General features: G+C 36.8%; 2 protein-coding genes and 1 long non-coding RNA gene across 3 annotated transcripts; 1 reads left to right on the top strand and 2 right to left on the bottom strand.

Annotated features, from left to right (window-relative positions):
* The first annotated feature begins 5,871 nt into the window (after window positions 1–5,871).
* LOC145028587 (uncharacterized) lies at window positions 5,872–15,710 on the top strand. Its single transcript, XR_013676065.1, has 2 exons — window positions 5,872–6,116; window positions 11,695–15,710. It is a non-coding gene; the product is annotated as an uncharacterized LOC145028587 (long non-coding RNA).
* LOC145028586 (uncharacterized) lies at window positions 6,745–9,380 on the bottom strand. Its single transcript, XM_078977280.1, has one exon. It carries the CDS (start codon window positions 9,318–9,320, stop codon window positions 7,008–7,010), a length of 2,313 nt encoding a protein of 770 aa, XP_078833406.1. The 5' UTR covers window positions 9,321–9,380; the 3' UTR covers window positions 6,745–7,007.
* Window positions 15,711–17,382: 1,672 nt separating the features above from the next.
* On the bottom strand, window positions 17,383–17,799 carry LOC145030521 (receptor-like protein EIX2). Its single transcript, XM_078978874.1, has one exon. The coding sequence runs from the start codon at window positions 17,797–17,799 to the stop codon at window positions 17,383–17,385; it is 417 nt and encodes a 138-aa protein (XP_078835000.1).
* Window positions 17,800–27,011: the final 9,212 nt, after the last annotated feature.

The following is a 27,011-nucleotide window of genomic DNA, read 5'->3' as shown; positions in this document are numbered from 1 at the left end:
TTTATCAAAAACTTAAAGAAAGTATTTATATTCGAAGAAAAATAAAAATTTGCTTCTACTATAAATTCTAGCAAAAGCTTTTATTTTTATAAACCCACCGAAAAATAAAGAACAAATCAAACCCTAACAAACCTAATAGCGGTGTCGGTGGATCCCGATGTTGCTCGTCTCTTTTGCCAAAAAAATTGCTGTTTTAGTGTCTTGAATCTTGATATCTCGATGAGTCATTGGTCATCGTTTCGTCCTCCTCTAGTTGACTCACTGAACTGACTACTATTAAGGTTAGTATCTCTTATCTCTTTTAATTTTCCAATTGTGCTTGATTGCTTTCTCTCCTAAGCTAAATGGGGCAAACATGATGGGAAAACCTAAGTGTATTTAGAGGAAAATTTGGATATTAATTCATGAGAATTTTACACCATATGTTTTTCATATTCTCTTATCTTAACATTGATACAACAAACTCTTGTGAAAAAAAAAAAAAACTGAAGTTTTTTGGAGTTGTTCAACCTATTTATACATTATTTGTGATATGCCTCAAGAGAGATTAAACCCCTTGGTTTGATTTCGATTAAGAACAAGTATATTTAGAATATTGATTATGAAATTACAATAAATGAATTTGCTACTAAAAATACGAGGATGTTTATAAAATAGTAATGTGCATGCTCTTTTTTTTTTTTTTGTTGAAATGTTGCTCGTTTATACCTAATGACTGAAAACATGATATTATGGTAGTGATTTTATGTTTGTCAACAATTTTAAGTTTTGAATTTAGAAGTAGCAAATTTACTTAATAATATTTCATACAATTTTTTTTTTATGGGACAACATTTTGATTTTTGGCCTCCGAAATATGAGGGCTTAAATCTCAAATGTTAAATAGTAACAAGTTTGAGATATCTAAATAGAACAAATTAAGTTGTCCAGCCGATGAAACCTCCCACAAATTTAAACAAAGCAAGTCTCCATCTGTTGTTAAGCGCCAGAATTCCCAAAATTCCCAAAAACCCGGTCGCAAAACCGCTTGTAGCACCATAAACCCACATCTCATCGTCGTCTTCATCTTCCTGAGCGTTTCCTGCATTTTCTAGTTGGACTTGATTACTGTTGCAGTTGATCGGCAGTGGCTTACCACAGAGCTCGTTATTGCCTGCATATATGGATGGATTATTGAATGTCTGGAGCTGACTTCCTGTTGGAATTCGCCCTGATAATTTGTTGTGTGACAAATTCAGATGACTAAGAAACGTCAATAATGACATACTCTGTGGGATTATCCCTGAAAGTTGGTTTCTAGAAAGATCAAGAGACATTAACGAATGCATATCACCTATTCTATCTGGAATGTGACCTGTGAGGTGGTTGTTGGACAGGTTAAGACCCAGCAATCCCGCAAGAAGTACCAAGTTTTCGGGTATTTCCCCAACTAGTTTATTGCTGGAAAGGTCCATGTTGATGACGTATGTCATTGTTGTTGTGTACTCGAGGGGCATTCCTTTCATTCCCTGGATCAAACTTTGCTCGAACTCTCTGTAAAAATAAATACTGTAGCCACCTGATTGGATCATTCCACTAAAGTTCTGGAAGCAGCCAGGGATCTTTCCTGTTAAGTTATTATATCCAAGATCCATGATTTGGAGTGTTGTGCATTTACATAACTCTACAGGAATTAGACCCGAGAAATTGTTCTTATGTAGTCTGAGAATTGACAGAGACGTGATCTTTTCACCAATCCATTTCGGTATGCTTCCAGAGAACCGGTTTTCACCCAAATCCAACACATTTAAACTTGTGCAATTTGCTAGAGTTTCCGGAACTTGACCATGGAAGCTATTGTTGTTTAGATGTATCCAATATAGAGAAGAGTCAAGATTGCCTAGAGAGCTCGGAATGACACCGGATAGCCGGTTGGAACTTAATATCATGACCATCAGTTGCGAAAGGTTTCCCAAGCAATCTGGAATGGACCCGGAAAGTGTATTTCTCGAAAGATCGAGAACAAATAAATCTGTAGCGTTACACACTGAATCCGGAATCGATCCATTGAAGAGATTGTTCTTAAGAAGCAACACTCCTAATTGTTCACCTTCATAATTTGCAAACCTTAAATCGAACGGAGCAGGAGTTGAGGACTCGGTTGTTTGGTTGAATGGAAGATTTGTCAATGGACCATGGAGAAAGTTGTGGGAGAGATCGAGTATTAGAAAGATCGGGAGCTGGTGAAGCCAATCTGGAAGAGGTCCGAAAATGCTAGTTTTGGAAAGGATGAGAATTCGAATACTCCTTTGTGTTTGAATCCAAGGTGGAAACTCTGATTCGATTTTGCAAGATTCGAGCATAAGGTTTCTTATTTGGAAAGGAGGCTTCCAATTGGGAGGAATCTTGAAGGTCAATCCGTGGTTTGAAGTTGCATCGAAATGTTTTAACATGGATGTGTTTTCGAAATGGGCTTCTGTGACAACACCAGATAAAGAATTGTTTGATATATCCAGAAACACGAGCTTAGAAAGTTGTCCGATGGTATCCGGAAGAGGCCCTTGTAATAAGTTTGAGGATAAATCAAGAGACCGTAGTTCTGAGAGGTTTCCAATCCATGATGGAATCGATAACAAGGAATTGGAGTTAAGATACAAAATTTCTAGTCTCGATAACTGTCTCATGGAAAATGGAATCAAATCTGTTAAGTTGTTGGAGGAAAGATCCAACTCCTGCAAGCTCTTTAAGTTTCCTAGAGATTCAGGGATCCTTCCTGTCAACTGGTTGTGATCAAGATGCAAGCTTGTCAAGGCCGTAAGCCTTTGTAGTGATGTCGGGATTTCACTGCTACACCTGTTCCTGCTTAGATGTAGTTTCTCCATAGCAAATTGGGGACATTCGGTTGATGGCCCCGTGAGTTCCCCTTCCATATTATTATCCCAGAGATCCAACACTTTTATCCTGCAGAGTCTCCACATCCCAATATCTTGTATACGTGGAAATCTATTTCCCCCAAGATAGAGTTCCAGAATGCCGTTCATGACAGGAATTGAAGCATTGAGGAGGTTGTATGAAAGATCAAGGACCCGTAAAGACGTCAAGTTTTGTAAAAACAGAGGGAACTCGCCTTCAAACAAATTTCCACTAAGATCAAGTGTTTGAATGGTGGAAAGCGTGATATTTGAATTGAGATGGGTGTGACTGAAATGGGAATTAAAGAGTTGGCATCCCGACAGGCGTAAAGATCGTAAAGAAAGAATCATATGCAACAGTACCTTGTCTAAATTTGGAGCTTCACCGATGCTCAATCTGCTGAGATCAAGATGCTCGAGTGCCAAAAGACTCCAAAACCATCTGAAATCATCAATGACCAAGCCCCTTTCACTGAGACTAAGTTCACGCAAATTCGACAGATTTCCGATCCAATGAGGAACGATGCCAGAAAAGCCCGTATCAGAAAGATTCAGATATCTGAGTTGTGTCATGGATCCGATGAACTCAGGAATCGGGTTGCTGCGAAATTTGATCCCACTCAAGTCCAAATAAGTCAAACGAGTCAACTCAGCCAAAGACGGATCCAACTCCTTTCCCTCGTCTTGCCACTTGTTGCTACGAAAATCGATTCTGAGATCAAGCCTGGTAATATGTCCGGTTGCATTGTCGCAGGCCACGTGTTGCCAGTGGCAACAGTTGTTTCCATCCCAAGATGATACTCGACCAGAATCCAAAGGGTCCAATGCAAGGCTGTGTTTGAATCGGAGAAGAGCTCGCCTTTCGTTTTCCAAGCAACTATTGGCTCCGGAAAAGAGGGTTGTGGTAGCACAAACGAAAAAGAGAGAAATCACACCAACCCATAGCTTCCCCATGATTATGCTCATTCTCATTCGAATCTATCCAAGAAGACTCCATCGATGATTACCTCAAGAATTACAGCTCCATACATGGAATCCATGAAAGTCAAAATCTTGTTAGTTAGAAACTTAGAATCATCTTTGGAAAACCCTTGTTAAATGTGTCACTCACATACGTCCAAAATTCCAAATAACATAACGACTACAACGTGATTGAAAAAGTGCTTCGTAACTTGAAATGCAAGTTTTTCTAAATTTTTTATTTTGATTATTTTATCAACCCCAAATATTTTAAGTTATCACTTTTCCGTTTTATATTTTAATTATAGAGAGCAGTTTTGTAACTTTGTCTTATATCTCTGTTTTACATACGGATTATTTTTGTGATTTTATTTGATTATTTTTGAATATTTTTATACGTTGTCAATTTCTGTATTTTTTTTTTTCAAACATAAACAACACTAGATAATTTTACAAATATTATTTTATAATTTTGAAAATATCATTTCTATAATTTTCTTCTAGGAAGTAATAACCATTAGACAATTTTAGTAGGTAAAAGTGAAAACCACACGTTTTTATTAGATAAAATTTCATACCAATAAGGCAATAAGGGCTATCTGTGAAAAAAAATTAATATAAGGATTATTTTATATTTCTTATAAAGAAATTGAGAATATAAATTTAATATACCAATAAATATAAAGATAAATAGACTTATCTTAAAGCAAACATTTACCCTTTTGAGGCTCACATGCGTAGAAATAACACACATATATCCGTATATATGTCTACCCATTATACCTCTTGTTTTTCTTATGTCTTTATTATTTTAATATATGATATAATATATTAGAAAGATATGACAAAAAAACACATATTATCTTTGACCATTAGTCATTATTATTTGTAGTATTATTATACTATTATGTTCTTATGCTAATTTAGGTGGTGTTTGTTTTAGAAAAAATAAAATATATTTGAGTTTTTTTTTAATATTTTTGGAATAAAATATAAGATAAAAGTGTTTTTTTACGTCTATAGTTTTTATGAAAAATTATTTGTTTTTAAAGTTTGGGATAATAACATAAAAGCCCTTAAGTTTGACATAAATGTATGAAATTATTATTTTGTAGATTTTAGATTCATTAATGTTGGATAGTTGCAAGGTTTTTTTTTTTTTTTTTTTTTTTTTTTTTGCTTGCAAATTTACTCAGAAAATCGAATATTTCTACCAAACTTAAGGGCTTTAATGGACCAGAAATCAAACTTAAGGGCTTTTATGACCTAGAAAAAATGTAAAACTAAACATTTCTGTCAATCGTAAGAACTTTAATAATCGAGAAATACACAAAAAGGTAAAATAAAAAAAAGGTGCACGTATCTGGTTTTAATGAACCTAAAATATCAATAAATAAATAAATTGCTCTAATATAAAGAAGCTCACATGCCAAAGACTTTCATTCTCTGTTCGCCGGTTTATCAATGGACTAATAACCAACTAGTTTTTCGTTAAACCATATGGTTTTTTTAGTTACATTTCAATCGGTTTTTTAAAATTTTCAATCGGTGGCGCCTGATTGGTTTTAACTGATTGAACTGATTGGTCCAAAATTTTAAAGGTATACGATCCGATCCGAACCGATCCCCACAAATATTGTTGATTTTTTTATTGACTTCACTTAATTTGAAAACCACTTTATTTTTTGTTTTAGATTCACCACTAGTTTATATTACAATTTCCTTCCAACGTTTGACATTTGTTTCGCCTAGGTGGACTAAAAGCAACAGACTTACCTTGTTGTTTTTTACAAAATGGTGTTTTAAAATACCAAAAATAGACTTCATTCTCTTTAGATGAAAATAAAAAATTTTAGTGGACTTTTAGAACAAATGGGTTGGGCTACATCACATTTACCTATTTGTAAACTCTAACTTAATTAATCTGGTTGTCCCACTCTTTTGGGCTACATGACATTTAGCATTTGTAAACTCCAACTTAAATAATCGATATGCCCCACGGGCCACGGCTACTCTTTTTTATTAACTGGAAGTCGGTTCCCCCTAAAATCAAAAATCTGATAAACGGAAATCCATCACCCCTGCACTTTTGTCCTGCCACTGCCTGCTGCCCAGTTGTCGCCCGCTGTGAGCTGCTGCAATCGCTCAGTCGCCCACTCGTTTGTCACTTCGCTTCTCTTTCATGGCTAACTGCTCGCCGGACTGAAGCCGGCTGCTCTCATTTTCTGCTGCTGCTTAAATTTTGTTGTTTACGAACCGAAAGAGGTATTTTCAATTTTGTTGCTGGCTTGATTTTCACCACTTGTACATTAATCTGTGTTTTGTTTTCTATTTTGTTGTTGCCTTCTATTTTGTTTTTTATTAATTGATTTAACTGTTAGCTGTTATTTGTTAGGGTTTATAACAATTTGACTTACTTGTTGCATATCACTTATACATTAATCAGCATACTTGCTAATTGTTAATAGATTTCATATTTAGGGTTTTGTATATTGTTGCTGCTTTGTATTTTTTAATTTGTTAAAGGATTTTATTATGAATTGTTAGCGTAATCTTTTGCCTTCACTAAATCAAGTAGTCTCTCTTTTCATCCACCAAAATAAAGTCAATCAAGTTGTGTATCATTTGAAGATCTGTTTAGCCGTTCATACTTGTTACTGTTAGATTAGCTCGTTTAGGCTTGCTAGTTCTAACTGCTCCTGGTGAAAATCTTTTTTGATTTTGATATATATATATATATATATATATATATATATATATATTTGCATAACAACCTCTAATGTCCCCTAAATCAAGTTAAGTCCCCTGTTAGATGTCTACATTTACCAATGCTGTGTTAAAGGCATAAAAAGGTTAGTATCATAGATGATACATGCAAAATGCTTTTGGTTAATATCTAGTTTCCACATATTGTAGATAATGGAACACATGATAGACATATTCATACAAGATAAAACAGTCTAACTCAAAATCAAACTACAAACTCCAGAACAACAAAAAGTTAAGGAGGAGAAAACATCTATACAAAATCATATCATAAACAAAATTTGAAATTTCTGCATTTGCTAAGGTCCCATCGGCCCATTAGCTTTTTGTTGTTGAAAATATGAAGCAAACGCTGCACGTTTGATCAATCATTGCAATTTGTTTCTTATTTCACAGTTTCTTTCTGATGTAACCTCCCACAAAATTGAAGAAAGCATGTCTCCATCTATTCTTAAGCACCAAAATTCCCAAAATACCCATAAACCCCGTTGTGAAACCGCTCGTTACACCGTAAATCCACATCTTTTCAAAATCATCATCGTCTTCATCTTCCTCAGTGTTTCTTCCAACTTCCAGGACTCGATCATGTTTGCAACTGGTAGGTAGCGGACTACCACAAAGCTGGTTATTGGCTGCGTATATGGATGGATCAAGGAGCGTCTGGAGCTGATTTCCTGTTGGAATTTGCCCTGATAACCTGTTGTGTGACAAATTCAGCTGGCTAAGAGATGTCAATGCAGACATACTCTGTGGGATCATCCCTGAAAGACTGTTTACAGAGAGATCAAGAGAGAATAGTGATTTCATATCACCAATTCTATCTGGAATTTGACCTGTGAGGTGATTGTTTGAGAGGTTAAGACCAACCAATCCTGCAAGAAGTACCAATTCCTTGGGGATCTCCCCTACCAGTTTATTGCTTGAAAGGTCCATGTTCACGATGTATTTTATCTTTGTTGTATACTCGAGTGCAACTCCTTTCATTACCTGAGTCAAACTCTGCTCGAATCTGCCTAAAAAATCCATATCGGAGTAGCCTCCGGTCATTCCACTCAACTTCTGGAAACAGAGAGGGATTTTTCCTGTTAAGTTGTTGTCTCCAAGATCCATGATTTGGAGTTCGCTGCTTTCACACAGCTCTACAGGAATTGGACCTGTGAAGTTGTTTTTATGTAGCCTGAGAACTCTTATAAACATGACTTTTTCACCTAACCATTTTGGAATGCTTCCAGAGAATTGATTTTGACCCAAATCCAACAGATCCAAACCTGTGCAATTTGCTAGAGTTTCTGGAAGTTCGCCATGGAAGCTATTATTGTTTAGTTGTAACCAATTTAGTGAAGAACCAAGATTGCCTAAAGAGCTTGGAATGACACCCGATAGCCGGTTGGAGCTTAATACAATACAATTCAGTTCAGGGAGATCTCCGATACAATCAGGAAGGGTCCCGGATAGCATATTTTTAGAAAGATCTAGAACATAGATCTTTGTAGCATAACACAGCGAATCTGGAATCGATCCGTTGAAGAGGTTGTTCCTAAGAACCAACAATGAGGATCCTCTCCCATAACCTACTAAGCGTTCGGTAAAGGGAAAAATTGTAAAGGACTCGGTTGTTTGGTTGGATGGAAGGTTTGTCAATGGACCACTGAGAAAGTTGTGGGAGAGATCAAGGATCATGATGATAGGGAGGTCGCGAAGCCAATCTGGAAGAGCTCCAAAAATGCTAGTATTAGAAAGGTTTAGAATCACAAGACTCCGTTGCATTCGAATCCATGATGGAAATTCTGATTTGATTTTGCAAGATTCGAGTAGAATGTTTCTTATCTGGAAAGGAGGGTTCCAATCAGGTGAAATCGTGAAGCTCAACATATGATTCCACCTTGCATCCAAGTGTTTTAACATTGATGTGTTGGCGAAATGGGCTTCGGTGATTACACCCGATAAAGAAGTGTTGGATATATCGAGAAATTCAAGTTTAGAAAGGTGTCCGATGGTATCCGGAAGAGGGATTTGTAATAGGTTTTTTGATAAATCGAGAAACTGGAGTCGTGAGAGGTTTCCTATCGATAAAGGAATCTCAGACAATGAATTGGAATTGAGATACAAGATTTCTAGATTCGATAGTCGGCCGAGGGAGAATGGAATCGGACCGTTTAACAGGTTCAGAGATAAATCTAGTGTCCGAAGCATCACCAGGTTTCCAAAAGACGTTGGAATCGAACCTGTCAATTGGTTTCCAGAAAGATCTAATTCCCGCAGATTCGACAGATTTCCAATTCCATGAGGAATGATGCCAGAAAATCCCGCGAAATAAAGATACAGATATCTGAGTTGTGTCATCGACCCGATGAAGTCCGGAATCGGGATGCTGCGAAAATGGACCCCACTCAAGTCCATGTAACTCAAATGAGTCAACTCAACCAAATTCGAATTCAACTCGTTTCCCTCTAATTGCATGTAAGAACCGGAAATATTGCTTCCTAGATCAAGCATGGTAACATGTTTGGTTGCATTATCGCATCCGATGCCTTGCCACTCACAACACTTGTTTCCTTTCCATGATGATAGTCCACCAGAAGGTTTGGGTGCAAGGCTATGTTTGAATTGGAGAAGAGCTTGCCTCTCTTCTTCCAAACAACCCAAACAGAAGTTTGCGGTTGCAAAAATTAACAAGAGAAATAATAACCATGGCTTCCGCATGACTATGACTGTAGTTTCTTCAAGAACAGCTACCTCATCGACGAGGTCAAGAATTATAGATATAAATACTCTTTTTTTCAATAAACTGAATATATAATATTTAAATTTTGCTTTTGTCTAAAGTATCCACTATCCACCAAACATTACCGCGTAAAAAAACATCTTTTTGAAGAAATAAATATATATACTTTACGTAAGGCATGCACAACATGTTTGTTTTTTTTAATAATATACTTATATTAAATTTCGGTTTATGCTACGTCATTTTAACACCAACATTTTTATATTAATTGATTAAATTCAACTAAACAGTATTATTTTACTAGATTTAAAGACAAATTATGCTTTATACCTTCTAGAAAGTTCATATTTGGGAGACGAATTATGCTTTATACCTTCTAGAAAGTTAATATTTGGGTTTTAGTTAAAGTTGCCGTTATTAGCCGAAATATACCTGCCATATATTTCAGATTTCTATATTGTATTCTATGTAATTATTGTGCATGATTTGTATCATATTTAGCTCTATAGTTTGTTAGGCTCTCTCTCTCTCTCTCTCTCTCTCTCTCTCTCTCTCACATACTTGAACTAGACTCCACTGCATACGAAACTTGGTCCAAAGTTCAAAACATCTTCCTCAGCAATAAGGGATCTCGGGCTGCAGCCCTAGAGCACGAATTCAACAACATGACCCATCGAGCCATGACGTCCCTTGAAGCATATTGCCAACGCCTCAAAGACTTGTCTAGTCAACTTAACGATGTGGAATGCCCAGTCAACGAGAATTGTCTTGTTGTACAACTGGTTCATGGCCTGACCTCCGAATTCAACATTGTGGGCGCCTACATCAACCAACCTTACTTACATGGGATACCATTTGCCCCATGCTACGACTTGAGAACTAGCGCCAACGTGCCCAGGCCAACCACTCGCCTACAGAGGTTGTTGCCACCGTTGATCATGAACCACCGTCCAGCTCTATGCCATGACGTGATTCTGTTAACAAGAGTCGCCAATCTCATCCATGAAACACTAATCGACGATTTTCTCCATATGGTTCTCAAAACAGGCAGAAATCAGTCGCGGTCCTTTGTCTGGTAAAAAATCGACAACCCCCTTGTATTTGAACAATCGGTCTGGTCAAAATCTACCCCCATGGTCCAATTTCCTGTCACCCTTTTGGGCTGCTCCTTGGTGGGCTTCCCCACCGCCTTGTCCATATCCCACTCAACCAGGACGGGCCACTCCTACTTAACAGATCGACAACAACGGACCTTCCTCACAAATGTTAACCTACTGGAACCATCTGAACTTGATGCAACTTTCTCTGTCATGACTCTTGTCCCCAACGACAACAAGTGGTATGTGGACTCAGGAGCTACAACTCACCTTATTGCGGACGCAAGTAAAATTTCTACTCCCTGTGTGTCTTCTAGTAAGTCTGTGTTTATTGGAAATGGTTATCAAGGATCAAGGATCAGGTCACACCACATTACGTCACACATCCAAAACCATACACCTAAAAGACATACTCGACACTCCAAATGTTGTCAAAAACCTTGTATTCCTGCGTAAGTTTTGTCGAGATATTATTGTATCCGTTGAATTTAACTTAGATGGTTTTTCTGTAAAGGATTACAAGATTGGGAAGCATCTGACGAGACACAATAGCTTCGGTGACCTCTACCACTTCACCAATCAAATAAAGTAAGAAAACAAAACATAATTTTCGTAAAAAAAAAAAAAACAGATTTTCCAGCAATATAAACAAATTCTAGCAAAAAAAAAAAAAACAGATTTCCTGAAAAAAACTGTTTTTTCTGTAAAACACAAATTTTCTGTAAAAAAACAGATTTATTTGTAAAAATTAAAAAAACATGTAAAAAGAAGACTTAGGGATCGTTTGATAGTTACTAACTGGGTTAGAGTTGACTAGGTTAAAAGCTACCGAGTTAGAAGTTCTAACTGAGTAAACTTTTGACTGAAATTTGATGTTTGATTTTGCATCTGACTGATAGTACAAAATGACTATATTACCCCAGGCAATATCTTTTATAATAATTCATTTACATCAACACTTAAAGAAAACTACATACTTTTATTTATTTCTCTTATAGCATTGTACTTTAAATTTTAATACAATTATAGCATTTTACTTTCATAATTCTTTTATCAGTTTATTTTACCATGAAAAATCTAATCACTTATTTCAATGTATAATGCTATAAAAGAAAGCTGAATATGTAAACCGGTAAATTGTGAGGCAAAATGATGTGAAGCAACAACCAACCACCAGCAAAATCTACTAATACCAAACATTGGATTTGTAAAATTTTACTTGATTCTTATATTATGTTTCAAAATTATTGTGTAGGGTTTCAAGAGGAAGCTTGGGGAGGTGTTTTGGAAGAAAGATTGGAAGCCTTTACCTCTAATTATGTATTCCACCATTGATTTCAAACTCTTATCGAGGTCGAAGATGATGTGAAAAAGTCAAGCACACATCACCAAATCAAGCATTTTACTGGTACATTCCTTCCATATCTTAAGTTTTATGCATGAATTTTAAGATAGTTTGATTAGAATTGTTGAAAATTTATTCATGTGGTTCATATAGTTATACATTCCTATCTCAATAGTTATGCTTTCGCTTTTGGTCATACTTTGCCTAGTTGTACTTTAGCTTTTAATCATACTTTGTCTGTCATATACATTTGGCTTGTTAGCACCATGACAAAACACAATAATCCAAAGCCAAAGGAGGAATGAGAATCCAAGTATGGTGTCATCACCATTGTGCACCGTTCTCTGGAGGAGCGTGATCGTTACCATCACCTAAAGGGCCGTGAATACTCCCATCAACGGTTTGTAGACATTCCTACTCTCCAAGAAATAGGAGTTTATGATGGTGTCTTTCAGCTATTTAGCAATATCGGGTGGGAGAGTATCCTAACTTTAACACCTATGGATTCGTTTAAAAACACAACTCTTGAATTCTTGCAATCTTTGCATTTCAATGATGATTCCAAAAGACTCATTCCGCCTCATGCAATTGCAATTTTTTCCGAGGCTAGACGATCTTAGTGGGTTTATAGGGATCTCTACGAACAATACTTATGGTCCTCATTTAGGATTTATGCGAGAAAAAAAATACCCTCTTTAAAGCTAAGGACTTTTGGATGGAAATCACGGGGTTGGATTCTTAGGAGGCCCGATCCGCCAAAGCTTCTCAAATCATTCATCGGGTCTTAAGGGTGGCCCTCCGAATTATCTCTAATGTTGTCTTCCCCCAAGAAGACAAGCAAAACTAGTAAAATGGAGCTAGAAATTCTTTGGTGCATGGTCACTGGCCTTAAAAGACCACATTTTGGCGCCTTTCTTGCCTTCAAACTTGTCAAGATTTCCACTAGTGATTCCGGCCCCATTCATTGTGGCGGGATAGTCACTTATCTCGCTACTCGCCTTGCTTGTGCCGAACTTTTTGAGGAGAAACGCCCTAATCTCTGAGAAAATCACACAAGGCTCCGATGCCCTCACGTCTAATGTCCTTGAAACCTCATCTTTCTTTCACAAAGAGAGTGAAGGTAGTCTTACATGGTTGGTGCAGAAAAAAACTCATTTCCGAGTTCCTGTTGGGGATTTCAGTTCCCTCCAACTCTAGCAGGACATTACTCAGACACGGTGGTTATTGCTAAATAACATTTCTGCTAAGCCCATCCCACGACCTCCTAAGCGGATAATCGTTGACCACGAAGACGAAACCTGTGCCACTCCTTTTGTTCCCCCTGCTCACTCTACTCCTCCCACTGCAGGGGGGTCTACTTCTGTTGCCCCGGTAGAGACCACCCATTACATTTACACCTGCCGGACGACTCAATACCACGACACGCACATGAGGCGTTTTGATCTCCTTGACCAAGCTGTTGCAGACATTCATGTTGATTATCTACAACCAATGCATCCATTCAACAATTGACATAAACAATACAAAATATTCATTCTGAGTTTATGCAGTTGTTGCAGTGTTGGACCCCTGCGATCAATCTTCGCCTCATCATCCCACCACTCGCATTGAGGATGATGTTTAATCTTAAGCTTGGGGAGTGGTCTTTGTATATTAGGTTCTAGTTTCCTCATGCATTTCATCAAAAACTTTTCAAAAATCCAAAAGGATTTTGCTTTTCTTATTTTCATTATTTTGGTGAATTCGTTTCAAAGCATCCAAAGAAAATTACAAAAATATTTTCATTTTTTATTTTATTTTATTTCTTTGCATTTCGCATTTTTAATCACTAAAATTTACAAAAATATTTTGATTTCAACTTATTCTTAGTATATATTCTGAAAATCGATACATCAAATCATAAAGGGTGCGAGTAGTTGACCACCTTGAAGTCCAAACAAAAAAATTAAAAAAAATAGAAATTAAATAACTCCTCACTTTAAATGTGTCTCACACAAACACAGAATGCTAGACCTGAAGGCGTCCTCTTCGTCATGGGTTTGGTAATTCAAAAATAGAGGGTAGATGATTTTCTGAGTTATGGAGTAAAGGAGGGTGGAACAACTTTTGAAAATACCATGCTCTTTAAAACTTGATACTTAATGCCAACTCTTGTTTGAAAAGACCGAGCAACCATCTTTAGAATCACTTTTGGGTAGACCTCTTAAAGGGGGATTTCGTTGCATCCACTTGTTCACACAGCGTCTGAAGTATTGAAGACTTGGTTGGCCATTACACCTAATCGGAGCAAAATATATAAAAGCAAATGATTCAAGAACCAATAAAGCGACAACAGAAAAAAGAATCCACAAGCCAAGTATTACACCAAAGAGATTCAGAAACAAAGCAAGTCAAATAAAAAGAAATCAATCTCAAATAAAAAAAGCAACTTGAGGAAGCGAAAGACAAAGTTCATCAAAGCAAGTCAAAGAAGTCAAATTGAAGGTTAAAGACGTGAGCAACACAAGATCTCGGGAGGATGCAATGATTGGTACCTTTGGGAGTAAGCTTGAGATGAATAGTAAAGATTGGGATAGATTGAAAGGTTGAGTCAACCAGGAGTACACTGAGAGTTTTAGAGAAGGGGTCCCTTTTTAGAAATATGATACCTTCCCAAATAAAGTAATTTGGCACTGGGGTTGTCTACATCTTCAAAACTACTGAATCAGTGACTTTCGTGTGAAGTCTGACGACCCTTTGACTTTGAACTCCCGACCCATGATAGTCATTTAAAAGATGACGTCTAAGGTTTGACTATGTTGAGACTTACTTAAAGAGAGAACAATAAATGGACAACATTTTGTGTTTGGATAATTGGTAATTGACTTTCGTACCCCTGGTGATCGAACTAGTAGAATTATGAAATTCGAAAAAAAATCCTTTTATGTTTTTGAAACTTTGTTAAGCTTATTTTCTTAGTTTCTTTTGTAAATATGTTATTTTCATTGTTTTTATTGCATGCATTCGTTCTTACCTCATTTAAGGTCTTTTAGTCCCTTTTGCTTTATGTTTCTTTTTGCCATCTAGAAATCTTGTTTTGCCTTATTCTCGTTCTTTCTTGAGGACAAGAAAGGTCTAAGTTTGGGAATGTTTGTTAGGTGCATTTTGTGCACCTATTTTAGATGTATATTTCTGTCTTTTCATTGCATTTTACTTCTTAGTTCTTGTATTTAATTAACTATTTGGGCACTTACATATTTTATTCAGAATGTCGGGTACTTTGCTATCTTTTGATTTATTTTGCAGGCTTATGGAGCGGCAGAGCATTGGAGTTACGGAGGCTAGAATGGAGCTTGTATGATGGAGCTTGGAGCATTGGAGCATGAAGAGAAGATTGATTGATCGTGTTACGGAAGAGAACTTGAAGACATAACCCGAGTCGTTGCATTTCATTATAGCAAAGGATCACGTTTGAAGCACGATATGTGTCATACTGACATGGGTCATATTTGTCATTTTTATCATATATTTGAGTGACATGACTCGGGGTGAAGCTAGACCAAAGATAGATTTGAAGAATTATTGAAGTTTTAGCAAAAAAACACGACCATGCTGAAACACATGGTCATGCTAAAAAGACATTGTCTTAAGACAAGCACGTGAGCAGTTATTTGTGGGGCTAAATAGGAGGAAATCCTTATTTTAACAGGAGGAAATGGTTTTGAGAGCAATTGGAGGCGATTTTTGGAGCTTTTGAAGATACCAAATCATTGCAAACATTTTTATTTCCATTTGTAAGCATTAAACAATTCCAATTTCATCTTTTTGTTGGTTGATTTGCTCTTAACCATGTGTGGTTAAGAAACCTTAATATATAGTTCTTGTTCAAAACATGTTGATAGCTTGATTTGAAGTATACTTGATATTTGATTTATGATTCTATTCGAGTGATTATGTTCTTGTTTTAACTAAAATCCGTGAATTTGGTTTATTTTTGATTGACCACTCATATGAATTGAATTCTTGTGTAGTTAATTAACTTTTAGGATACCTAATCGTTCTGTAAAGTTAATGATCGATAACAAACAATAGATTTTCTTATTGTAAAACATATATCACATTTTTCACACTTCCGAGCATATGAGAAGAAATGAACATTGTTGAGAAGCTTGTATAATATTTAATGCGATTTTTCAATATAATCTAAGAGTGTGTTTATGTTGAATTTGTAAAGCTAGCCAGCTAGGTTTAGTCAAAACGTGTTTTGGTTAGATAATTTGACAAGCAAGAGGTATCAGAGCGTGTTAATATCTTACGGTACCAACTTAGAATAACAATCATGAATTATATAAAGTTATAATCAATTTAAATGACAACATTAAGAACTAGACTAGAGTCATTTCAACTTCTTTACAAATTTGTATAGACTTTTGTCTCGTATCTCTGGGAATCTACGTTGCTTGCATTGTACTACTTTTTAGTGCATTGAAGTAGTATATTTGGAGTCTATAGTATCCATATTATTTGTTGGGTTTGACACCCTAACAAAGAGCTACATTTAAAATATACAAAAATTAAAAGAAACGATACATGCTTACCAAAGCGTTGGCTATCTATACAAACACATTTTTTTGCAAATGAAACATTCTTTTGAAATCACTTGGCTAGTAGAAAGCCCTCCACTTAGACAATAAGGACGCAAAATGGCCCCATACCCCATACTCTAAAAGTAAAGTAAGTTGCTAAAATTGTGAGTATGAGACCTAAATGATCTTTACCATTTACGAATCATTGTGATATGATGTATATAGTATTACCATGATATTAAACTATGTATAAGGCAACTAGTTAAAGCTTAATGTGAAAAATTAAGTAAGTTGGCTGGATAGTATCAAGTTATTATAAAAGGGTTATGGAAATGATATAAAATTAATACAGAAGCATTTAATAATCGCAAATGTAATTGTCGATTGTTAACAGGAATGCTGCAACATTGGATTACAAGGAAAGTGGATTAGAGACTTGATGCTAACTAATCTTCCCATGTGAACACATATGAATTTTTCCTACATTATGGTACATTACAATGACACATGATATTATAGCATAAAAGACTTCGTGAAAATAGTACTTTTTTGATTTCCAAGCGTGCTAATTGTTTTATTTATGAATTTCTTAAAGTACTTGATAAAAGATTACTCGTTCGACTTTCAAGCATGCTAAGTGTTTTTGGAAGTGGTTGCTTGTAGCTAGTCAATTTGTAGGTGAGTTTCGATTGCCACAAGAAGCAAAGAAATCGAGGATCGAGGCACGTCCAGGCCAATTTTTGACATGATACCATATAGCAGTACATAGAAAATAATTGAATGAGAGAATTCTATTGATGATTTACAAGTATACAAAGGTTCCATTTATACCATAAATACAAAATAATCTCTAGCAAACTAATAAATCAATTAGAATGGATTGATGGAATCAGTCGACATGTGTCATTTGATATGTAAAGTGAAACTGAATTGTTGTAGCACGTGTACCTAATAATCTGCTATACAAAACTGAATCATAAAGTTCAAGACATGAAGCAAAATTTGCAAGATTGACCATTCCAAGTACTAAGTTTCACAGTTTCATGCCAATGCAACCTCCAATAAAATTAAATAAAGCAACTCTCCACCTGTCCTTAAGCGCCAGAATCCCCAAAATTCCCAGAAACCCCGTCGTGAAACCGCTAGTTGCAGAGTAAATCCATATCTTCTCAGAATCATCATCGCCTTCATCTTCCTGAGCATTTCCACCATTTTCTGGGACTTGATCACGATTGCAGTTGACCAATAGTGGACTACCACAAAGCTCGCTATTGCCAGCATAAATGGATGGATCAATGAGCGTCTGGAGCTGACTTCCTGTTGGAATTCGCCCTGATAAGTTGTTGTTTGACAAATTCAGATGACTAAGAAACGTCAATGATGATATACTCTGTGGGATTGTACCCGAAAGATTGTTTCCAGAAAGATCGACAGAAAATAGCGAATTCATATCACCGATCTATCAGGAATCCGACCCGTGAGGTGATTGTTTGACAAGTTAAGACCCAACAATCCAGAAAGAAGTAGCAAGTTTTCAGGTATTTCCCCAACCAGATTATTGCTGGAAAGGTCCATGTTGATAACGTATAGCATTATGGTTGTGTAATCGACTTGGACTCCTCTCATTACCTGAACCAAACTCTGCTCGAACCCACCGGGAAAATAAAGATTGGAGTTGCCTCCCATCATTCCTTCCAACTTCTGGAAACATTGAGGGATGGGTCCCGTTAACTTATTATCTCCAACATCCATGATTTGGAGGTCGGTGCATTCACACAACTCAACTTGTTCTTATGTAGCCTGAGAACCACCAGATACCTGATCTTTTCACCAATCCAACTCGGTATGCTTCCAGAAAATTGATTTCGCCCAAATCCAAGTATCCAACACATCTAAACTTTTGAAATTTGCTAGAGTTTCCGGAAGTTCGCCATGGAAGCTATTGTTGTTTAGATGTAGCCATCGTAGTGAAGAACAAATGTTTCCCAAAGTGCTTGGAATGACACCTGATAGCCGGTTGGAACTTAATATCATATTACTCAGTTCTTGGAGGTTTCCGAAGCAATCCGGGATGTTCCCGGATAACATATTTCTAGAAAGATCGAGAATAAGTAAACCCGTAACGTTGCACACTGAATCCGGAATCGATCCATTGAAAAGATTGTTCTTAAGAAGCAAAAATCTTCCCTCAGTTTCGTAATCTGCGAACCGTTCGATAAATGGAAAAGAACTCGAGGAATCAGTTGTAAGGTTGGATGGAAGATTTGTCAATGGACCTTCAAGAAAATTGTGGGAAAGATCGAAGATCGAGATGATCGGGAGCTCGCGTAGCCAATCTGGAAGATGTCCTGACATGCTAGTATTTGAAAGGATCAGAATCTCGAGACTCCTTTGAGTTTGAATCCATTGTGGAAATCCAGATTCGATTTTGCAAGATCTAAGGAAAACGTTTAGTATTTGGAATGGAGGGTTCCAATTGGGTGAAATCTTGAAACTCAAATGGTGGTTTGAGGTTGCTGCCAAGTGTTTTAACATCGATGTGTTTGCGAAATGGGCTTCCGTGACTACACCGGATAAAGAGTTGTTAGATATATCAAGAAACTCAAGTTTAGAAAGCTGTCCAATGGTATCCGGAAGTGACCCTTGCAATAAGTTTGCTGATAAATCAAGAAACCGGAGTTGCGATAGGTTTCCTGGTGATAACTGAATTGAAGACAAAGAATTAGAGTTTAGATACAAGATTTCTAAATTTGATAATCGTCCCAGGGAGAATGGAATTGTCCCGTTTAACAGATTCCAAGATAAGTCTAGTCTACCTAACCCCATCAGGTTTCCTAAAGACGTAGGAATAGAACCTGTTAATTGGTTCCCGGAAAGAACTAATTCCTGCAAACTCGTTAACTTTCCTAGAGATTCTGGGATACTCCCCGTCAACTCGTTATAATCCAGATACAATCCTCTCAAGGCTGTAAGCCTTTCTAGTGAACTCGGGATTTCACCATTAAACTTGTTGTCGTTTAGAATCAGTGTCTCCAGAGCAAACTGGGCGCATGCCGATAGATTACTTGATGGTCCAACGAGTCTCCCTCGGATAGAACTGAAGGCAAGATCCAACCTTTTTAATCGACAAAGTCTCCAGACCCCGGTTACTTGAATACCCGGAAATCTATTTCCGGCAAGGTTCAGTTCTTTAATTCCGTTCATGACAGGAATCGAAGAATTAAGACTGTTTTATGAGATATCAAGAACTCGTAAAGAGGTCAGGTTTTGTAAAAAGGGAAAATGACTTAAAAGCCCAACGAAGTTTCCAAACCGTTTAAAAAACCCCAATCATGTTTTGTCTGTTCAAAAAAACCCAACAAACTTAACATTTTATCTAAAAAGCCCAACTAAGTTACACTTTCTTGAAAGTCAAATAAGAGAAACAGATGACGTGACTTATTACCGTATCGGAAAAATGACTTGTTAGACCAACGAAGTTTCCAAAACGTTTAAAAAACTCCAATCATGTTTTGACTGTTAAAAAAAACCCAACGAACTTAAAGAAAACAAAATTAGAATTTTCTGAATGGTTTGAAACTTTGTTGGACTTTTTAGACAAAATGTTAAGTTCGTTGGGTTTTCTTGAATAGATAAAACATGATTGAGGTTTTTTGAATGGTTTAGAAACTTCGTTGGGCTTTTAAGTCATTTTCCCTTGTAAAAACAGAGGGAAGTTTCCTTGGAATGAATTTCTACTAAGATCAAGTGTTTGAATGGTGGAAACCGTAATATTGGAATCTAGATGTGTGCGATTGAAATGGGAATTGGAAAGGTCACATCCTGACAAACGTAAAGATCGTAAAGAAGGAATCATATACAACAGTACCTTATCAAAATTTCCAACTTCACCAACACTCAATCCGCTGAGATCAAGATGTTCGAGTGCCAAAAGACTCGACAACCATGTGACATCATCAACGACTAAATCCATGTCGCTGAGATCAAGCACGCACAAACTCGACAGATTTCCGATTTCGTGAGGAATGGCGCCAGAAACGCCCGCGGAACAAAGATTCAGAAACCGGAGTTGGGTCATCGACCCGACGAACTTGGGAATCGGGCTGCTACGGAAATAGAGCCCACTCAAGTCCAAATAAGTCAAGCGAGTCAACTCGGCTAAAGACGAGTTCAACTCGTTTCCCTCTAGAGAACCTAAAAGATCACTCCCGAGATCAATCCTGGTGACATATCCGGTTGCATCATTGCAGCTCACGCCTTTCCACCGGCAACACTTGTTTCCGGTCCAAGATGGTAGTCGTCGAGCAGTAGAGTCTGATGATGCAAGGCTGCTTTTGAATTGAAGAAGAGCTCGCCGGTCGTGTTCTAAGCAACCGGAACAGAGGTTTGTGGTTGCAAAAATGAAGAAGAGAAAGATCCCACCAACCCATAGCTTCCCCATTATCGATCATGGATTCAAGCTCAATCTGACTTTAATTTATTCAAGACACCCCTGATGAAGTCAAAGAATTATAGTTATCACTCTTCCATTTCCATAAACGGAATACATAAAAGTAAAATTTTGGTGTCCGCTAAATTTTACTTTGATTAGTTATATTTTGTTCTTCATACTAAAAGAATTATTTTGTTGTCATGTATCATTTTCTAATCCTTTTCCAATAAGAATTACCAATTTTACCGTTAATCCTTTAAACTCCCAATGAAATCTGGATTGTTTGATACTCATGATTTTGTTCCTGATTTTTGCCATCATGCTTCAACGAATCTTCAATCTAATAGGCAATCGCAATAAATCAGGACGAAATCTTATTCAAAATTGAATTGTATGACATATTCAAAATTGCATCGCACAATTTATACTGCTCCGCCACTATGCTTCTCTACTACATTCATGTCCGGCGGCAATCGATAGTCTCACCGATCCAATGGTTCTCCGCTTCTCAAATAATATCTATCAATTTAATATGGGTCAAGTGTTGATTATTAATTTAATCCGTCATGCAGGTACACATCGACCTCCGTCATATCAAATTATTTTGCTCTTATTTTTTCTATGATTTATATTCTGAGAACCCTTAATCTTAAATGTGACATTCGAAAAGGTTAGCCACATACACGGGTGGTTTTGCACTCACAACCCCTACTTTTCTATACTAAATGCAAATTTTTTGAATTTTTTGTTTTTTTCTATTATTGTGCAATTCATAACCCACCACCGACAACACCTGTTACGAAATCTTGTTTCCACCCAACCACATAATTATAGGAGTTGTACTCGTGGCGGACCTAGTGCATTATAAGGGTATGCAATTGCATACCCTTAATTTTTTCATACATACATAACTTTTTTTTTTTTATTTTTTTATTTTTTTTTTATAAAATTATTATATGTAAGATATTAGGAATGCATACCCTTGAACCAACTCTTGTATGCCTCGACCCACACCGAACACGTGTACCTTTAAATTTAATTGCATAAATTTATAAACTTTAGAAATATTTTGGAAACCCTACAAGTTAAATACAAATACAAGTTTTATTATGTCAAAAAAAAAAAAAAAAAAAAAACCCCTTTTTAAAGGGATACCACAATGCGTCCTTCAGCTTCTCGAATTCACTTCCATGAATCCTGTCTCTGCTCTCACACTATCCCCCGCCTACTGGCCCATAGCTGACTCGTTGACGAATTTAAGTGCTCTAGGCTATGTGCCTCCTCCAATTAGCTAATAGATGAAACATAATGATCGTCAGTTACATCTTGATGGTCGTAGGTTACCTCATTGGATCTACCTCTCGCTAGTCTTCGATCAACAAATCAGTAAAATGGCTCTGCCTCCTCTCACCGTGTGTATAGTTGGTAATGAAAGAAAGATAAATAATTGCTCACCAGAACAAGAAAGAGTGATTAATGTTTTCCATTTTTTTAGTTATTTTCTAATAATATCATGATTCTTAAGTAAATTTTGATAATTGATGTATTAATTAGTTTTATATGGTTGTTTTTTGAATAAACATATTTTTTGGTTTATGTTTACTACAATGAAAAATCAATTTCTTCATTTTTATTTCTTAATATATATATATATATATATATATATATATATATATATATATATATATATATATATATATATATATATATATATATATATATATAGTCTCTTTATCGACCGCTAGTCCGCCATAAGTGCTAGTTTTTATAATGTAATGCTCGTTTTCTAAGTCGTTCGATTTAGGATTTCAAGGAGTCAAAAGGTCGAATTTTGGAAGAAATGGAGCCTCACGATGTGAGATGGGTTATTAAGGAAATTTTGTTCAGGATTAGCTTCATGACGTGAGACATAGAGGCTCATGACATGAGAACCGATGCAACCCAAGCCCATAATCATTTAGGGTTTCATTCATATCTAAGTCCCTCTAAACGACATGAGAACTGATGCAACTCATTGTTTGATGCTTGTCCATTTTGGGAGAATGTCTTGGTTTGAAGAAGAAGAGAAGAAGAAGAATAAGAAGAAGAAGGTGAAGTTTTGAAGAGGCTTGCAAGGAATCATCATCATCATCACCTCACATTGTTTCTGGACCCTTGTAAGTGTCAAGCTTCCACCTTTATTGTTGTGGCTAGATCCAAGTTTTGTCCCACTTTTCTCCTTGGTTGAGCAAGTTTTAATGAATGGAAACCATAAATTTGACAACTTTATGGGTCATAAGGGTCTTTAGAGTGTCATGAAGTTCAGATCTAGTGAATGATTAAGTTTTGAACCTTTGCATGAAAGTTGGATTATCTTTTCTTCAATTTTGGTCTCAAATGAGATCTAGACATGTATTTGACATACATGCCCATAAATCATCAACTTTTAAGTGTACTATGGAGTAATAAGACCTTCTGGAAAGTTAAAGTAAAAGACTTAATGGATTAAGGACTTAAATGTTTGGATTTTGACTTCAGACTATGCTCACGACGTGAGAGATAGGGTCTCACAATGTGAGGATTGAATGACCCCGTTTTCTGTTAAGCTCCTTGGAGCTCATGATGTGAGAGAAGGTTGGTCACGTCTTGAGGACAACTCAGGTGATTTTCTTTAACTGAGTTGGCAAGGTTGGGTCGAGATGAGTTGGAATCAGACCGACTGGACTCTCACAAAGTGACCAAGGTCTGGTCATGACAAGAGGTTGGATAGTTGAATTAAGAGTTGTTAACTTTTGACTTTGACCAGGATTAGATCAAGTTTGATCTAAGGGTATTTTGAGTGGTAATTGAGTTTGGTCGCTATTTGATGTATAGGTGACTGGTAGAGATGATATTCCGATCAGCTTCCTATACAACTATCTGTTCAGACTGAGAGGTGAGTCTTCCTCACCGTACTTGTGGGTCGAAGGCACCAAGGCCGCACCACTGGATTTCATATCTTGTTATATAGGATTACTGTTATGCTGAGTATGTGTTAGATCGGTAGATCTGTATAATTTCCTGTGTCCACCTGAGTATGTTTTAGATTTGTAGATCTATATGATTATCTGCTTCTTGGTTATTGATTGTTATAGTACATGTTAACATGTTATGGTTTGTTGGGGTGAGGCGATCATGCTTTGTGCTGAATGCCAAGATACCTAGGGCGGTCTGGATAGACTGTAGGCCTGCGAGGCGGTCCAATCAGGCTGAAGGCCCGAGAGCGGTCCGGATAGGCTATAGACCCTAAGCGGTGGCTAGAGACTTGTACAGCGGTCCAGATAGGCTGTAGGTCCGGCGCGGCAGTCCAGTCAGGCTGAAGGCTCATATATGCATGTTGTTATTGATGGGTTTTGAGCACTACAACATTCCTATGGTGTACATGCAACCCTAATGCTTTGGATCTAGATTTTTCTTAAGTTATACATGTAATATTAATTATCCAAAGCATGAACCCTAACTAGCATACAATATTTCGAAATTGACAACTAATACAATGTCAGATGAATACCTTTTCTTGTAGCTTGCTTAATCTTGACCTTCAAGATCTTAGTGCCTCAAATGTTGCACCTCTAGTGAATCACAAACACCAAGTAGCAATGGAGGATTATGAGAGATGAGAGGCTCCAAAAATCGACTAGAGTATTCTTTTGAATGCATAGGTCAATTTCTAGTGCATTGGGGCTCCTTTTATAGTTGAGCTTCTTAGGATTATTTACTTTGAAACCCTAATTACATTGCTTAAGACTTAAGCAAATTATGGATCCCTTCTAGAAGGCCCGCATATGGACGAAATCTATGTGGGCTATACATAGAAATCGTCCACCCCTTCCACAAGGAGCCACAAGCCCAACTTACAACTACTAGATAATTGCAATACTAGTCCCTTTAATTTAATTAGTCTCTTTAGATCACTAAATTAATTCCTAATCAATACTAATTAAATAATATGATTTCTCAATTAATATATTATTCATATAATATATTAATAAATCACAATTAACCTCTTTCTCCATAATTCATCCTATCAAATTTGCTATGGTGAAGGAAACCTAAAAGTACCATGCTACTATCGGGTCAAGTACATACCAATTATAGTTATGGCCTTAGAAACCTAATCCAACAGTCTCTCACTTAGATAAGTCTAATAATAATAACTGCAAGTACGACTTCAAAATATGATTAGCAATCGTAGCTCTCAAAAGCCGTTGTCGAACTCTGACCCAGTCAATAACGCGTCCTTTAGATAAAGGATCATGTAGTCCTCCAGTCTCAAGATATTGTCTGGACAAAGACATGGAATAAAGTCATACTCATTGTCCAACAGTTTGTTTCCCAATTTCTAATTTGTTTGACATAGAACTTAATTGAACACATCAATTCAGTTCTGATTGGGCCGGACACATAAGTCAACACAAAATCATCGAGGGGCCCAAGATATCACTTTTAATCCTCTAAGGATAAAAGGAACAGATAAACTTTGACTTATATGATTGTACTATTTATTTATTAAATCGTACACAACAATACGTTTTATAACATCAAGATACTGATGCATTTATGCACTATCCATGCACAACCAACTTGTAAACAACAACTCATATATCTCGGTTTAAAGACTATACGATATTATCGTCTCACAATCACTCGTGATAAATTCCATGAAGTGATTCATATGAGCGTGGGTTTAATCCAATACTCAAATCTTATTTAAGAGCTCTCATCAACGTTGCAACAAACTTTTGCTATGTCCAAACACTTAGAAAATCTACAAACCAATTCATGACAGTCTAGCCTCATAGCCTACTTCCAGAGTATGATTGACTGTGGATAATTCGAATAATCCTATTATTCTGGAAGTCAAAATATGCAAAAGTGAAAAAATAGTAAACAATTGACAGAAGATAGTAACTTTACTCATAAATAAAACTCATTTATTCAATCATCAAATGTCAATTACATTTTATCTATTACAAGTTTCTAAACAACTATCGAATCACTAAAACTAATATCATCCTTCAGACCAATACTCCTCGCATGTTATAAGTGCTTAACCCTGCTCAGACCCTTCGTGAGGGGATCTGCTAGGTTCTCCACTGACGATGCCCTGTTTACTACGAGGAGTCCCTCTTCTACCCGATCTCTGATGAAGTCGTATTTTCTGCCGATGTTCCTGGATCTCTCATGATCCCTCGGTTCCTTGGTCAAGACAACTGCTCCTTCGTTATCGCAGAAAGTCCCTATAGGCTCATTTATGGCTAGTACAACTCCAAGGTCTTTGATGAAGTTATTTAAACATATCGCCTCCTTCGATGCTTTGCTCGCTACTATGTACTCTGATTCACATGTTGGATTAGCTATAATCTTCTGGTTGGAACTTTTCCAAGTCACTGCTCCTTCATTCATGGTAAATACCCAACCCGACTAAGAGCGGAAGTTAACTCTGTCGGTTTGAAAAGTAGTATCACTATACCCTTTCACTCTCAAGTATTCCCTTCCACCAAGTACAAGGTCCCAATCCTTCATGCTTCGTAGATACTTAAGAATGTTCTTTACTACTATCCAGTGAGCTCTACCAAGGTTCCCTTGATATGAGTTGACCATGCTCAAAGAAAAAGCCACATCAGGGCGAGTACACATCATAACATACATGATCGAGCCAACAACATAAGCATATGGTACTCAACTCATTTTCGCTATCTCAACGTCGGTACTTGGGCTTTGCGTCTTACTCAATTTGGTATTGCTCTTGATTGGTAACTCCCCCTTCTTGGAATTCTCCATGCTAAAATGTTTCAGCACTTTATCCAAGTAAGTATTTTGACTAAGTCCTATTAGTCTCTTACTCTTATTTCTCAATATCCTTATCCCTAGAATATAAGCAGCCTCTCTGAGGTCCTTCATAGCGAAACACTTCCCAAGCCAGGACTTAACCTCTTGCAAGGTTAGGATGTCATTTCCTATGAGTAGTATGTCATCCACATACAACACCAAGAAACTAACTATATTCCCACTAGCTTTGACTTATACATAGGACTCATCCTCGCTTCTCGAAAAACCAAACTCTTTGACTTTCTCCTCAAAACAAAGATTCCATCTGCGAGATGCTTGTTTCAATCCATAGATGGATTTCTCAAGCTTGCACACTTTATCTGGGTACTTTACATCCACAAAACCCTCTAGCTGATTCATGTAAACATCCTCGGCCAACT

The sequence above is a fragment of the Lactuca saligna genome, chromosome 2 (genome assembly GCF_052625555.1).
Source record: "Lactuca saligna cultivar CGN05327 chromosome 2, ASM5262555v1, whole genome shotgun sequence".
Taxonomy (NCBI): Eukaryota; Viridiplantae; Streptophyta; class Magnoliopsida; order Asterales; family Asteraceae; genus Lactuca; species Lactuca saligna.
This window is presented reverse-complemented; position numbering and strand designations above follow the sequence as displayed.

What these genes read in the sequence shown, in the direction of transcription:
- LOC145028586 (XM_078977280.1), bottom strand. Translation starts at nt 9,320, where the DNA reads ATGCGGAAGCCATGGTTATTATTTCTCTTGTTAATTTTTGCAACCGCA.
- LOC145030521 (XM_078978874.1), bottom strand. Translation starts at nt 17,799, where the DNA reads ATGAATTCGCTATTTTCTGTCGATCTTTCTGGAAACAATCTTTCGGGT.